Raw genomic sequence first — 16,500 nt, forward strand, 5'->3', positions numbered from 1 at the left:
TACAACAATAACAATCACGCTACACGGAATCAATCTATCTACACACTCGGACTCGTAGCCCTCAATCAAACATCGACCCATCGACACGGATGGATGGCTGTCGAGAAGATGCTTCCCTCTATAGATCTTGTGCCAAGGCTTTTCTATAGTGGTCACATTCTTCCTGCTGGCTGAATCTGCAACGGTTTAGTCTTAAGGCATATTCTTTAAAAAGTGTTTGTCGGTTTTTTTTTCACAAACTGGTCTGGGATGATTGTAAAGAAGATCTGTAGATCTTGGGCGTGGTCCCCTCAAATCCATTGGGACAGTATGACAAGGCTTTAATACAGCAGATGGTCACATTCTTCCTGCTGGCTTCCCCAAGATTATAAACTGGTTATAACATTAACTGGAAAAACGTAAAAAAACATGGAAAAACATAAAAAGAAAATCAAATTACCTACTCGTATAATTCATATAAAAGATTTGATTTAAAGTTGCGAAAATAATTTATAATTTAGAACCTTCATCATAATACAAGACAGAGGACAACACAGGGTATAATTTGGTTACACTTGTGTTAAAAAATGAAAATCAGTTGTCTTCGTCACTAGGGCTCGTCGTCAGATTTGTCTTCTAGATCGCACATCTATTTAAGGCTATCAAAATTTCGCGCCAATGTGTTTTAAATGCATGAATTTTTTCGAATCCTGAGAAAACTAAGTATTTTTTAAGAAGTTATAGCCTTATTATTTAAGAATATCGGTGTAATAATATTGTTGCTAGACAAGTAAATGTCATTTTATACCGGGTGTAACAAGCATACTGTGTTTTTTTCTTAAAGTTCGGAACACCCTGTGGAATATTCCAGCATATATAAAATATTAAAATTAAAACTCGATTGTAGAATTATGCTTTCTTTGGTTCATTTGCTCATGTTGGAAAATAAAAAAGTTATGTGCTTTAACAACTAGCCATGTTTTTTATCAATAAATCCTCAGTAGGGGAGAAAAGTATGCTAAATTTGCAGTTACTAGAGCGTTATAGGGATCTATTGGATTGTGAAGAGTGGGTGCTACAACCAAAAAAAGATAAGTTAAGTTTTCCATAAAGTGTGGGACTCTCCATTTTTCAATTTAATTTTCCATTTCCACCAATCGTTTTTTCCGATTACAGCGCTATTTATCCATAATAGGAAAAAATGTTGCGAATAAAAGTTGCTTATTTTTACGTCAAGGATCCAAATCTGCAATAAAAATTGGGGGCTCCTATTTAATATTTTAATGTAACCCCCCACCCCACCTCCGTGGGGGGTAGTGTTTGGTGCCATTCGGTAGATTTTTGAAAAATATTGAATAGGTGTATTTTGCAGTTTTACGATCTGATGTTCATTTCGCAAAATATCGCAGGGTTCGTATTTATAATTTTTAATTTACCCCCCACCCCTCTCCGTGGGGTGTCACGAGCCCCCACGGAGGTGGGGTGGGGGATTTAATTTAAAATCTTAAATAGGAGCCCCCAATTTTTATTGCAGATTTGGATTCTTTACGTAAAAATAAGCAACTTTTATTCGACATATTTTTTCGAATTATGGATAGATAGCGCTATTATCGGAGAAAAATGATTGTTTCAAATGGAAAATTAAATTAAAAAATGAAAAGTCCCCCACTTTATGGAAAACTTAACTTAACTTTTTCTGATTTTAGCACATACTCTTCACAATCCAATAGATCCCTATAACGCTCGAGTAACTGCAAATTTAGTATACTTTCCTCCCCTACTATGAGGATTTATTGATGAAAAACATGGATAGTTGTTAACGCACATAACTTTTTTATTATCTCACATAAGTAAATGAATCGAACAGAAAAATGTTAAGCAATCCTAAGTCTACAATCGAGTATTAATTCTAATATTTTACATAAGCTAGAATATTCCACAGGGTGTTCCAAACTTTAAGAAAAAACACAGTATGATTGGTACACCCGGTATAAAATGGTATTTACCTACCTGTCTAGCAACAATATTATTACAACGATATTCTTAAATAATAAGGCTATAACATACTAAAAAAATCACTCAAATCGGACCACTGGTTTATGAAATACGAGACATATTATTGTGTAACTTATTAAGTGACTTATTATTATGTAATTTAAGTTTAATTATTCACAAGTTCTAGGCACTAATACTTTCTGCTTTATTTGCAATATACTTTTATAAAATGTATCTTCCAGTACAAATTACTTTCTAGATATATTTTCTTCATACTACTGATGATTCATTTTATTAAAAATATCACGTTTTTCCGTAAATTTCTATTTTATTAAATTGTTTCTTTGAATAACCACGTGTTCTTCTATTCCTGTGTAGCCAAATTAAAAAGTTTTTAGGCCCATGGATTAATTTTATCACAGATTTTATGTTCTTCCTAAAATAAACAGGTCTTTTATGTCATGTTCAAATTTCAGTGGCTATAAATCAAGAAATACATAAAACAACTTGCTAGGATCGCCATTATTGTCAAACCTGTTTTTATATCTGTATAAATATAAACCATAAACTTTTTATCTACTCCTAACAATTATCAATGGCTACTTTATAAAATGCCGTTAAAAACAAGTACATACCTAATTGTTAAGTTCACAAAACTACTTTGAGAGATGATTACAGTACTTGTACCGAGTGTACCACGTTTTAACGATATTTTTTTTATTATTACAACTGACTGTCTTTTTAAAGAAAGGAGCCAATTGACAAAATGGTGACTTTTATTAAAGCATTTGGTTCTCATCTTGCTAATGCGCGTCGAATAATATATCGCTGGTACTATTTCGGCCACTTTAAAATAGTACTTCCGATTGAAACTCTGGAACCGGAAGTCCCAGTTCAAATTTCTCGTGTTTAATAATATCTTTAGGTTATAAGCTCACATCCGACGGGGTCCGGACACATATTCCCCGGACAAATAATCGCGGACATAATATCCCCGCAAATTATCCCCAGACAAAAAATCCCCGGACAAAAATTCCCGGACAAATAATCCCCGGACAAAAAATCCCCACAAAAAATCCCGGACAAATAATCCCCACAAATTTTTTTGGACAAAATATCCCCACAAAAAATCCCCAATAAATATTTGCTGCCGAATAGTTCTCTAAAAGTTTTCCCAAAATTTTACCCGGGAGAAGTTTACCAAATAAAATTTCGGGAAAAGTTTTAAAGAACTATTCGGCAGCAAATAATTCTTGGGAATTTTTTGTCCGGAATTTTTTGTGGGGATTATTTGTCCGGGGATAATTTGGGAATTTTTTATCAGGGATTATTTGTCCGGGGATTATTTGTCCTAGCTTCGTTCTAAACCTGCAACTACTAAAATAAGTTAATTTTACAATATAGGTACACAGTGCTAGCCAAAAGTCAGAAAGGTATTGAAAATACCTAAGCTTTGTTTTTAAACCAAGAGGAGTAAACTAAAAAGACAGATTCACACCCAAGAAATGAATTAACTAGACCCCCAACGCTAGAGGAGGTCCAAACGGCAATCCACATACAAAAACTAATCAATCAAGGAGGAAGGAATTTGACACAACAGATGTACCAGCTAATACGAGAGATATGGATAGAAGAAGAAATCCCCCAACAATGGAAGAAAAGTATAATCTGCCCTATTCATAAAAAAGGAGACAAACTGTTGTGTCAGAATTATAGAGGCATCTCTTTACTTTGTTCGGGATACAAAATATTCACAAACATCCTTAATCGAAGACTCCAACCTCTCACGGAAAAAATCATCGGGGAATATCAAGCAGGATTTAGGCAAAATAGATCTACAATTGACCAACTATTTACAGTTAAACAAATATTAGCCAAAGCATGGGAATATAACATGGACGTATACAATCTCTTTGTAGATTTTAAACAAGCCTATGATTCAATAGGTAGAACAATAATTCTACCTAATATATTGGAAGAATTTGGCATACCATCAAAATTAATACGACTAGTGCAAATGACAATGACAGAAACAGAAGCACAGGTATGTATTCAAGGACAGATCACTGATGCGTTTACGATAACGCAAGGACTGAAGCAAGGCGACGGACTGGCTCCAACGCTTTTTAATCTTGTTCTTGAATATGTAATTAGACGGTTGACGGTGAGCGGAAATAACATACTTACAAACAAATCTACCCAATTAGCAGCATACGCAGATGATATAAACATAATGAGCAGAACAATGAATGCAGCGGAAGAAACCTACGTTGAGTTGAAACAGAGTGCAGAAGCAGTAGGGCTAGCAATAAACACAAATAAAACAAAACTACTCATACAAACCAGATCAAATAGACCGGCGCAACAACACTTTATTAACGATATAGAACATGTGAATACATTCACGTACCTATGAATGGATCTGGTCGCAAGCAATGAAGAAGAACCGGAAATAAATAGAAGGTTTGTGCTAGCAAGTAAAGCCAATTACAGGTTGGACCAATTACAAACAAGCTTTACGGCGGGGGAAATTTGAATTACTCTGTGGCTGAAAGTGGCTCTGTAACGTCATCTGTCACTAATACGTCACCTGTTAGACTATTTGAGAAGCTTTCTTCTTCTTCTTCGTCTATCCATTCACGTCCACATCTGAACATAAGCCTCTTCAAGTCTTCCTTTCCATTGTTTTTTATTGTACGCTACTTGTAGCCAATTTTCCCGGTAGCCCGTTTCAGATCACCTGTCCATATCATAGGAGTCCTGTATCTGGCTGTTTTTTGTTGGTATGGTCTCTAGATTTCTTATTATTCTGTGCCATTTGTTTAGATCGCTCCTAGCTACATGTTCAGCTTATTCCAATTTCAATTTTAATGATTTTTGTACCACATCGGTGACTTTGGTTTTCTGTCTTATCCATGTGTTTGTTTTCCTGTCCTTAAGTGATATGCCAAGCATTGCTCTTTCCATCACGTGTTGAGTGACTCTGAGTATATTCATATTCTTTTTTGTGATCGTCCATCTTTGTGTCCCATATGTTAATATCGGAATAATGCATGCATCAAAAACTTTAGATCTAAAATGTAGTTGAATTTGTTGATTTCTGAGTACAATATAGTTCAGTTTGCCGAATGCTGCCCATGCTAACTTTCTTCTTCTTTTTCTTTCTTCCGTTTGAATTTCCCTATTTAGTATTATTTTTAGATATAAAGAACGCCTTAAAAAAGATGAAAAATCGAAAAGCTCCTGGGAAAGATGGAATAGCTAATGAACTTTTAAAATACGGAGGAGCTAGACTTCACAAAGAACTGAATTTCCTTATAAGTAAAATAATAAATACAGGAAGAATTCCAGAAGAATGGAGAACCACTCAAATGATAGCGTTATTTAAGAAAGGTGATAGGGCAGACCCCAGTAACTATAGAGGGATAAATTTACTGAGCGCTATACTGAAGCTCACAACGAAAACACTTATGGAGAAAATAATGGCGTGCATAAATATATCGGATGAACAACAAGGATTTAGAAGTGGAAGATCATGTAACGATGCAGTTTTTGTGATAAGGCAAATAGCGGAGAAATCACTGGATATCATAAAATGAAAACAGTTTTATGGGCAAGAGAGCTAATTTTAAATCTTAAAATTCGCCTCATGAGATGTTACGTGCTGTCAGTTCTTTTCTATGGAATGGAAGCTTGGACACTGAAAAAGATCGATACAAGGAAAATAAAACCATTCGAGATGTGGATGCACCGCAGGATACTGAGAATATCGTGGACAGAGAGAGTGACAAACATGGAAGTGTTGCGAAGAATGCAGAAAGAAAAAGAACTTGCGCTGCTTACTATTAAAAAGCGCAAACTGCAATACTTGGGACATATAATGAGGGGACAAAAGTACCAGCTACTACAATTAATTATTAAGGGAAAAATAATAGGTAAAAGATCCATTGGCAGAAGAAAACATTCATGGTTGAAGAATTTAAGAGATTGGTACAAGTGCAGCAGCTGCCAATTATTTAGATCTGCGGTATCAAAAATACGCATAGCCTTGATGATAGCCAAACTTCGGAACGAGGACGGCACCTGAAGAAGAGAAGATCATAAAACTGATAGAAAACATATATGTAAGAAATAAAATAGAAATGAAAGTCAATGGAATAATAACAGAACCCATAGAAACAAACACAGGAATCAGGCAAGGAGATTCACTAAGCCCTCTACTGTTTAACATAATATTGGATGCAATAATAAAACAAGTGAAGAAAAAAAGAGGGTACAGAATGGGCAATAGAGAGATAAAAATACTCTGTTACGCTGATGACACCGTGTTAGTAGCAGAGTGGATATGAAATGAATATGAAAATATCAGCCCAAAAAACAAAAATCTTAGTAATTGCCAAAGAACCAATAAGATGCAAATTGGAGTTAGACAATCAAATTATACAACAAGTAATGACTTTCAAATATCTGGGAATTAATCTATCAGCCGACAACAATATCGAAGAAGAGGTAAAACACCAAATAATTAAAGCCAGTAGAACGGCCGGATGCCCAAACGACACAATTTGGAAAAACAAACACCTAAGATTGGAAACAAAGGCCCGAATATATAAGTCAGTTATTAGGCCAGTTATGACTTACACGGCCGAAACAAGACCAGATACAAGCAAAACACGAAGACATCTGGAAACCAACGAAATGAAGATCTTAAGAAGGATTGCTGGAAAAGGACTACAGGATAGGGTAAGAAGTGAGGAAATCAGACGCATATGTGGGGTAGACAATATAAATACCTGGGTAAAGAACAGAAAAGAAGAGTGGAATGGCACATAAGCAGGATGTCTGAATCAAGGATAGTAAGAATAGCCAGGGACAAGTCACCGTTAGGCAGGAGAAGTATAGGACGCCCAAGGAAAAGATGGAATGGCAACTTAGGGGCAGAATGAAAGGCACCGTTGAAGAAAAACAGGCAGTACTGCCTATATAAAAGAAGAAGAAGAAGAAGTATTATTTTTTCCCTAAGTATATACAGTTAAGAAGCCTACGTCGCGCTTCGGTTTATTTCCTCCCTCCAAATTTTACTTTATAAGTACAGTGGAACCTCGATAACTCGGATTAATCGGGACCGCGGCCGATCCGGGTTATCGAAAATCCGGGTTAGCCGGAGAATATGGTAAAAATCAATAAAATACGGTATACTTACAGATAAACTCCTTTAGAATTGAAATAACATGAAATATATATAAATATGCACAGTACCTACACATCTAAATTACTAAAAACACGCAAACACAAACGTAAGCAAACGGAAGCGAACAATACAAGATTGTACTACACACAATACATTCACAATCGGAACGATGTTATGTTATTTAAGAACAGTGAAAAATAAGACCATTGTTTAAAAAAGAATTTTTTAAATAGTCTTTTAGTCATGCAAAACAAAACAATGCTAAGACAGTTTGAAATAAAAAATAAAGGAATACTACAGACAGGTGTCTGTTGTTTCTGCCGACGTGTGCCATGAGTCATTTTTACTATCGTATAGTTCAAATTACACAAATACACATTATCTCTCAAATATTATATTACATACATTTTTATTGTTGAAATGTTTATCTGATAATTAACTATTTTGATGGGAAATAAGCCACAATTAAATTGAAAAATAATTGTATTAACGTTGTCAAAATACAAAATACTGAGAATCAAAATGTTTATCCGATGAAAATCGGTCCGGGTTAGCCGGACTTACGGGTTATCGGGGGCCGACTTATCGGGGTTCCACTGTACATACATACCTATACTTAACGTTCAAAAGATACCAGGGTGAGGAAAGTTTTGGCTAGCACTGTATAATTGGTGTAATTACAAACCACTTGAAGCAAATACAAAAAAAGTTGATGAATTTAAACTATTGATTCTACTTTATCTGTAATAACATTAGTTTAAAATTTATTTCAATCCATCACCTTATGAAATCAAGCCAAGACATTCCTTAAAGAAGTTTTATAGACATTTAAGACCAAGTCTATATTTAGTTATTGATAATAGAATAAAACAACGCTACGGGTCGATGACAGTGATAGATAGGTGTAATGTAATATATGGCTAGGATTATAATTGCATTTCCCATGATTGATAGTATACAAAGAGGTTTTGTCTAAATAGAACAGATACAGTTATCAATGTTAAGAACAGCTTTGGCTTATTATTTTTCTGGAATGTCCCGTAATGGTTATTAAGCTTAAGAACATGGTTTAAGTAATTGTAGTTTCACTGTTATTTTGCAAGCAGTGACATAATTATGTAAAACAGACTTTTTTCCAAGATATTCGACAGGGTGAATCATAATATGTATATTTTGCTGGTTTATTGGTTAAAATGAAACAATGATTGGACTGCATAAATTTGTAACTGAATTGAAATTAAAATAGACACGCATGACTAATTTCATGCGTATACACACATAGGACAGCCTTTCACCTATTGGAGGCTTTGGGCACATTATTAAAATGGGGCCCATGGCCTCTAATAAAGCGGTATTTTGTTAGAATAGAAAAAGAACATAGATAGATATGCAAAGTTTTAGCTTTATTTTTATTCCTTTACAGTAACATTGGATATTATGAATAGATAATTAAAATAATGTTTTATTTAAAAAGATCAACAAGCTTTGAAGGCCTAGGACTAAAAATACAATTTAATATTATACTATATATAGGGTGTCCCAAAAGTAGCGGAACGGTCGAATATTTCACGAAATGAACATCATATCGAAAAACTGAAAAATACTTTTTCAATAATTTTCAAAAATCTATGGAACGACACCAAACACGACTCCTTACTCCAGCCCGTGGAGGTGGGATGGGGGGTAGCTTTAAAACCTTAAATGGAAACCCCAAATTTTTATTGCAGATTTGGATCCCTTATGTACAAGTAAACAACTTTTATTCGAGACTTTTTTCGAATTATTGATAGATGGCGCTATAGTCACCATATATAACTGACGTTCCAAATTTTTAAACTGTTCCACAATTAAAAATTCCCCTGTTCCAGTGTTCCTATACATCAAAGTTTGTCCGACTAGACACCGTTGCTATTAACAAAGTTTCAGCTTGCTATTAATCAACTTTTTTTTGGTACGCGGGATCCAGGCCTATTCAGGATTTGGCCTAGATAGATACATATATTCCTGGACTTTTTCTGTCTCACTGCCACTTATACGTCTGAGCACGGGCGCCCATATAAAAATTTTTAGGGACGGGCCAGACGTGAAAATGTTGCACATTACATTTTGTATACTATGGATAACCAAATATAGTTTAAAACACCCGAAAAGCTAGGGGGGCCACGACCCCCCTTGCCCATAGGTATGGGCGCCCATGCGTCTGAGGTCATCTCTGTTTGTCATTATTTTTGTTTTTCTCATATTCATTTTTAGGCCGACGTATTGGAAGCACGACTTTATGAAACTTAGATCTATTCTGAGCAACTCTCAGCTGAACTTACAACTAAGAATCAAGTTCCTAAAATGTTATGTGTATCCTGTATTACTATATGGATGTGAAACCTGGATCATGAAGGTTAACATGATGAACAAATTAGAAGCCTTTGAGATGTGGTCGTATCGTAGAATGCTCAGAATATCTTGGGTTCAACGCATTTCAAACAGAGTAGGTCAAGGTGTATTAAAGGTGTATTAAACAGAGTAGGTCAAGGCGAAGGTGACTTAATGAAGATGATAAAAAAGAGAAAACTTGAATATCTGGGGCATATAATGAGAGGTAGCAGATACAGGATGCTGCAGTTAATACTCAATGGAAAGATCGACGGAAAAAGAGGAATTGGTCGAAAGAAATATTCATGGCTCCGAAACCTTCGTCAATGGACTGGCTTATTAGCAGATCAATTGTTACATGCCGCACAAGATCGAGAACGATATCGGCAAATTGTTATGGAAGCTACCCACGCCTAAAAATTTGGGCACGGTACTTAAAGAAGAAGAAGATTGGAAGCTGCCTGCGGGTTACTCCATCATAATTTGCAGTTCCTCGAATGAGCTCGTTATAATCAGAATGTAGTCAGCGAATCTGAGGTGTTTTAGTTAGCTTGTTGCCATTAACGTTAATGTCATAGGTTGACCAAATTGTAGTTTTGAAGACGTCTTCTAGGGCTAGGTTGAAAACCTTTGGCGATATTACGTCTTCTTGTCTCGCTCCTCTCTTAATGGGGATGGGATGTGTATTTTCTTACTATTGTTTATATAGTTTTTTCTTCTTCTTTAATTTTCTTGTACATCGTTTCACCACCCCTAGTTTTCTTTATTCATGAACTTTTTTCTAGAAGTTTTTATCTCTCACTCTAATAATACCTACTGGCCGTATTCCTACAAATTGTATTACGATCTCCTTTCATGTTCCAGCATATTTTTTCTACTATTTTTGCTCTGAACAGACGTTCTTTGTCATCTTTTAAAATCCACCACTTAGTTTTTGTGACCCTCTGAGATTACGTCTGAGTCTTACCAAAGATATCAGACAAAAATGTTTGCAATCTTCTTCTTAAAGACAAAATACACTTCTACTTTTATCAAAAAATATTTCGATATTTTTAAACAGCTATCGTAATGGATTGTAATGGATCTAGATGTTTCAGTAAAAATAAATTGTAAATGAGATCACTAATACCGCATAAAATATTTTTCAAGATTAAAAACTACATTGCAACCATTTTTATGTGAATCTTGAGTGTATTTGTAGACTTAAATCAAAGTCTAGTTCATTTAAATTGCGAGTATTATGACGCCAAGTTTCATAAACAATATGAATTTTTTGCTTTCATCTCTGCCTTTAAGACAATATGTCTAGGATTTGAAGTAGGATCGATAAATTTCAAGATGTTACTCAAAAAATATTTTTTTCTTGTCATTTCGAGATAAGTGCAATGTGTAATAATGTAGTAATGTTAATACGTGTAAAAATTTATTATTTCTCTGAAAATAATACACTTGCCAGCAAAAAAATCGGGTCACTCGATGAATTATTCACGTTCGATGTCTCGAATTTTCTATACCTGTTGTCCGATTTGAGTGGTTTTTTTAGTATGCTGAAGCCTTATTTAAGAAAATCATGTAATCATATTGTTGCTACACAGGTAAATGTCTTTTTATACCGGGTGTAACAATCATACTGTGTTTTTTCTTAAAGTTCGGAACACCCTGTGAAATATTCTAGGATATATAAAATATTGAAATTAAAACTCAATTGTAGCCGTAGGCTTTATTAACATTTTGTTTTTTGATTCATTTGCTTATGTTGGATAATAAAAAAGTTAGGTACGGTAACAACTAGCCATGTTCTTCATCAATACAGGGTGTTTCTAAATAAGTGCGACAAAGTTTAAGGGGTAATTCGGCATGAAAAAATAATGACCGTTTGCTTTATAAACACATGTCCGCAAATGCTTCATTTCCGATATACGGGATGTTGAATTTTTTCTTACAAACTGACGATTTATTTATTGCTCTAAAACCGGTTGAGATATGCCAATGAAATTTGGTGAGTTTTAAGAGGTAGTTATTGAGCATTTTTTGACATACAATTAAGAATTTTATATTCACAATTGGCGTGCATACGGGTAATATTCTACACTCTTTTTTAAAGAACTATTGCCTCTACATGCATGCCTAGTTAGATTCCTGTCCTTAAATATATCCAAAGTTTTGTCCCACAAAACAGGTCTTGCCTCCACTAACGAAATAAGGACATCATTTTTAAGAAAATAAGTAAAATAACTACTTTTAATAATTTAAATTATATTCAAGCACTATCAAACCTAAAATTACAACGTATACCTACAATTTTCACCGAGCTGTTGAATGGAATATGCCGATAAAAATCGATGTGTGTGTAATGCTCGTATGCCGTGTCATGTACGCGTACGCCACTATAGTGCCGCGAATACCGTGGCAGTTGCCGGCTACTGAACGATATTTTTATCGTCACTGATAAGCGATCGGCGTGTGTGAAATGTCCCGTTCTCGCAGGTGGTTCACTATCGGAATTTGGACGGACGATAAAAATCACCCGTTAAACATTGATGTGTGTGTATTTAGCGTTACAGATCGGTGATAGGTATAAGTTGTAATTTTAGCGTTGATAGTGCTTGGATATAATTTAAATTGTTAAAATGAGTTTTACTTATTTTCTTGACAGTGATGTCCTTATTTCGTTAGTGGAGGCAAGTCCTGTTTTGTGGGACAAAACTTTGGATATATTTAAGAACAGGAATCTAACTACGGATGCATGTAGAGGCCTTAGTTCTTTAAAAAGAGTGTAGAATGTCCCCATTTTTCTCTGTTTTGATTGATAGGATGAATCATGAATCCACCATTTGCGTTTAATCAAACGCATAGCACACATCAACAACTCGTTTAGGATTAATTTATTCATTAACCTCGTATCGCTACAGCCAAACAACTGATTGTTTCAACGGTAAATATCGATGTGTCTGCAACCACTTTCTATACCAGTAAAATATCGGGCGATAAAAATCGACCGTTCAAAATCGATGTGTGTGTGTATTTAGCGTATATAATCCTGCTTTGAATAAAACAGTTGGTGTTTTTAGATATATGTATGTACGTTAGTAGATGCTGTCGTTAGTCGTCACCTTTATTGAACAAAAACAATATGTTTTGTTGGGAAAATATTTTATAATTAAAAGCACAATAGAAATAATAAATGCACAGTAGTGTATTTTTTAAATTACCTCACAACCTAATCGTGCAGTTGATGGATTCATTTAGTTCATTAAATTTTATAGCAGGAACATCTGTAACGGTTAATTTACGATTAAACGTTTTTTATTGATATGAGCCGATATAGTTAATTACAACTTAAAATCTAACCACAACTAGGATAATTGAAGACCTAACAGTCGAGGAAATGAAGCTGAAAAAATGGCAAAACCTCGCAATTTTTTCGTCCAGCATCGGTTTGTACAAAAATTTGGGTTTAGGGTCATTACACCCTCTAGTTCATTTTCTATATTGAGCCGTTGTACGCTTTTGTTTTTTTAGGGGTGAAAACTACCCCTAATTGTAAAAAATTATAAAATAACATTTTAAACTTTAATATTGTCAACATTTAGTTCTTATTAGTTACATAATGATTGTTTTATGCTTTAAGATATACTATCATAATATTTCAACCCTTAAAACCACCCTTGTTGGAGCTATATATACAATATTTACTTATCCTAAAAAAATAATTTCGGCTTGCATATATTTACATAAAAATTTGGGATTAGGATCATCTCACCCTGTACTTCATATTCTATATCATGATCAAGGGCGTTGATAATTTTTACTGGTGTAAACTACCCCTTATTGTCAAAAATTATATAAAAACATTGTAAACTTTAATATGGGTAAAATTTGGTTTTGATTGGTTAAATAATGATTGTTTTATACTTTAGGATATAATATCATAATATTTCAACCCTTAAAAACCACCCTTAATAAAATTACAGTTTTCATAAGTAGATATTTTAATAGAAATATACAGAAAAGAAAGTAGAATTAAAGAATTACAAAAACATTTATTTACACAAAAATACGAATTTACAAATATGTACAAATACAAATAGTTTTTTAGTCATCTTCCAGTATACGAACCGGTTCTGTGGTATTATACATACATTGAAAATTATCCATAAGCGGACTATCCGAATTTTTCGAAAAAAAAATTCGTTTTATAAACATAGCTCCTTCATATTTGGCGATAAAAAGTTTTTTCAAAAATGACTTTGTAGGATTCTTGAAGAGTTATAAGACTGTGTAAACTAAATTCCGTAAGATCCCTTAGTTTTAAATTAGGGTGGGTTTAAAGGGCTGGAATAAGGGGGTGTTTGCTGTAAATAGAGGTTTTAAACAGCTATATATCGCTAACGGTTCACTGTAATGAAAATCTATGCACAAGGAAATTTTAGTTATTAAAAAAGCTACAATCTAGTATTCCATCATTTTTTTCGTATCTCCAGTATTTTCGGAGATATTTTGAAGTAAAAGGTGAACAATGGGAAATTCCAAAAAAATAATTTTTATTTAAACTCCAATTCTTCTAAAATTAGGCCTTTTAAATAGGTCAAACTTCTTGGGTGTATTGATAATACAAATATAAAAGGAATTACCGAAAGATGAAGACTAATTTTTTATTAGGAGGGTAGATAGGGGGTTGTTTTCACTGATTTTTTTTATAGAGAAAAGCAGGTAGGTACCGACCTTTTTTGATCATAAGTCGCTTAATTTTCAGGCTAGAAACTTATTATTATTATAGTCTAGTAAAATAAAATTACACTACATGTAAATCAAAATGTAAATTCGTACAGGTTGAAACAAATTTTATATCAAAGTTTAGGTGGGTACAAAAGATATTTTCAAAAAAGTATCCAAATCATACAAGGGGATCATTGTTTAAATAATTAAAAAGGGGTCATTTTTGCAAAAAAATTACTTTTTTAACTGCTGAGGTCATTCAATTACTAATGAAGGTCTATAGTAATATTTTCTGCAAAGTCGAAGGGTAAATCTGTCACATAAAACTTACTAAATTAAATTTGACCCCCTATTTATTTAAATAATTATACATAAATCTTTAAAAACAAATTTGCAAAAAAATATTTTTATCGTTTGAAATAAGCACTATAAAATATCTTATTTTACAGGAGAAGTTGCGCTATGTTATCAGTATTAATAAAAAAAAATTGGTCCAAGAATATTTAATATTTTTTAAGATATGGAATTTGTTTATCAAATGTTACTCTATTTTCAATCGCAAAAACGCGGTTGTTGCCAAAGAAATATTCACCTGTATTAAATCTTATTATTTTTACTCTTATATACATTTTCGACAAATGTATTGATAAATTCAAATTTTAATTAAACTTCCCACTAAAATGGCATTTGAAAATTATTCAAATTTGTTTATTATTTGTTTTTTTAATAACGTCACGGGTATTAAATATTTTGAAATGCCGTTTCGATAATTGGGTTCCTGGTAATTTTTCACTAATTTACAAATATTTTTGTCTTTTTTTCCTCTTCTTTTTTTTTCTTGGAGTTATATTTCTATGGGCCCTTTTAGGGTTAAGTTTCATTAAAAATGTCGAATCTCTAAGTTGTAGATTCTATACCTAAAAATATTAAGATTGGTCTAAAATCACTTAAATAAAATGTGACTACTTACTGAGTTACAGGGTGTTTTATTTAAAAATTTAAAAATTATTTTTACCAAGTACTTTCAAACTATTTGACGTATCCTTATCATACTTGGCAGAAAGTGTGGGTACTATAGAGTCTACTAAACTGTGATAAATAAAAGTTTCTAGCTACTACCATAGGCGTACGATATGGGATAGTTAATGGTTAACCCTTCCGAAATTCTACGCCACTGAGGTAATTACTATTTTAGCGAAATTTTTCGATTCTCCAATACTTTCCAAGTAAATAATATACTCTTGACTGGTAACGCTTAAGTCATTAGTTTTCGAGATATTGGACGTTAAAAATGAAACGGCATAGTTATTTTGATTCATTCATTCATTCATTTTAAACTTCCAATATCTCTCAAACTGATGACTTTATCGATACCAATAAAGCTACTTACATACAAAGTATTGGAGAATCGAAAAATTTCGCTAAAATAGTAATTCACTCAGTGGCGTAGAATTTGGGAAGGGTCAATCATTCACTATCCCCTGTCGTACGCCTCTGGAACTAGCTAGAAACGTTTATTAATTACAATTTAGTAGGGTGTATAATAGTCACACTTTCTGCCAAGTATGATAAGGATACGTCAAATAGTTTTAAAGTACTTGGCAACAATAATTTTTAAATTTTTAAATAAAACACCCTGTAACTCAGTAAGTAGCCACATTTTATTTAAGAGATTTTAGTTAAATCTTAATATTTTTAGGTCTACAATCTACAACTTAGAGATTCGATATTCTTAATAAAATTTAGCCCTAAGAGGGCCCGTAGTAATATAACTACAAGAAAAAAAGAAGAAGAAAAAACGACAAACAAATTTTGTTAATTAGTAAAAAATTCCCAGGAACCCAATTATCGAAACGGAATTTCAAAATACTTAATCCCCGCGACGTTATTAAAAAAACAAATTATAAACAAATTTGAATAATTTTCAAATGCCATTTTAGGGGAGAGTTTAACTGAAATTTAAATTTATCAATACATTTATCGAAAATATACATAAAATATTTTTTTGGCAACAACCGCGTTTTTGCAATTGAAAATATAGTAACATTTAATAAACAAATTCAATATCTCAAAAAATATTAAATATTTTCCGACCAATTTTTTTTTGCTTAATACTGATAATATAGCACAACTTAATCTGTAAAACAAGATATTTTATAGTGCTTATCTAAAACGCTAAAAATAATTTTTTGCAAATTTGTTTTTAAAGTTTTATATACAATTATTTAAATAAATAGGGGGTCAAA

General features: G+C 33.1%; 2 protein-coding genes across 3 annotated transcripts in view; both read left to right on the forward strand.

Annotated features, from left to right (window-relative positions):
• LOC114336577 (bestrophin-4) overlaps positions 1-16,500 on the forward strand; it is a 101,924-nt gene that overhangs the window by 19,093 nt on the left and 66,331 nt on the right. The window lies entirely within an intron of this gene.
• LOC126889589 (uncharacterized) lies at positions 9,449-9,969 on the forward strand. Its single transcript, XM_050657998.1, has 2 exons — positions 9,449-9,654; positions 9,690-9,969. Exons 1-2 carry the CDS (start codon positions 9,555-9,557, stop codon positions 9,950-9,952), a joined length of 363 nt encoding a protein of 120 aa, XP_050513955.1. The 5' UTR covers positions 9,449-9,554; the 3' UTR covers positions 9,953-9,969.

Source organism: Diabrotica virgifera, chromosome 8 (genome assembly GCF_917563875.1).
Source record: "Diabrotica virgifera virgifera chromosome 8, PGI_DIABVI_V3a".
NCBI classification, from domain to species: Eukaryota; Metazoa; Arthropoda; class Insecta; order Coleoptera; family Chrysomelidae; genus Diabrotica; species Diabrotica virgifera.

What these genes read in the sequence shown, in the direction of transcription:
- LOC126889589 (XM_050657998.1), top strand. Translation starts at nt 9,555, where the DNA reads ATGAAGGTTAACATGATGAACAAATTAGAAGCCTTTGAGATGTGGTCG. An exon ending in ACGCATTTCAAACAGAGTAG is followed by an intron (nt 9,655 to 9,689) that starts GTCAAGGTGTAT and finishes TAAACAGAGTAG; the next exon opens with GTCAAGGCGAAGGTGACTTA.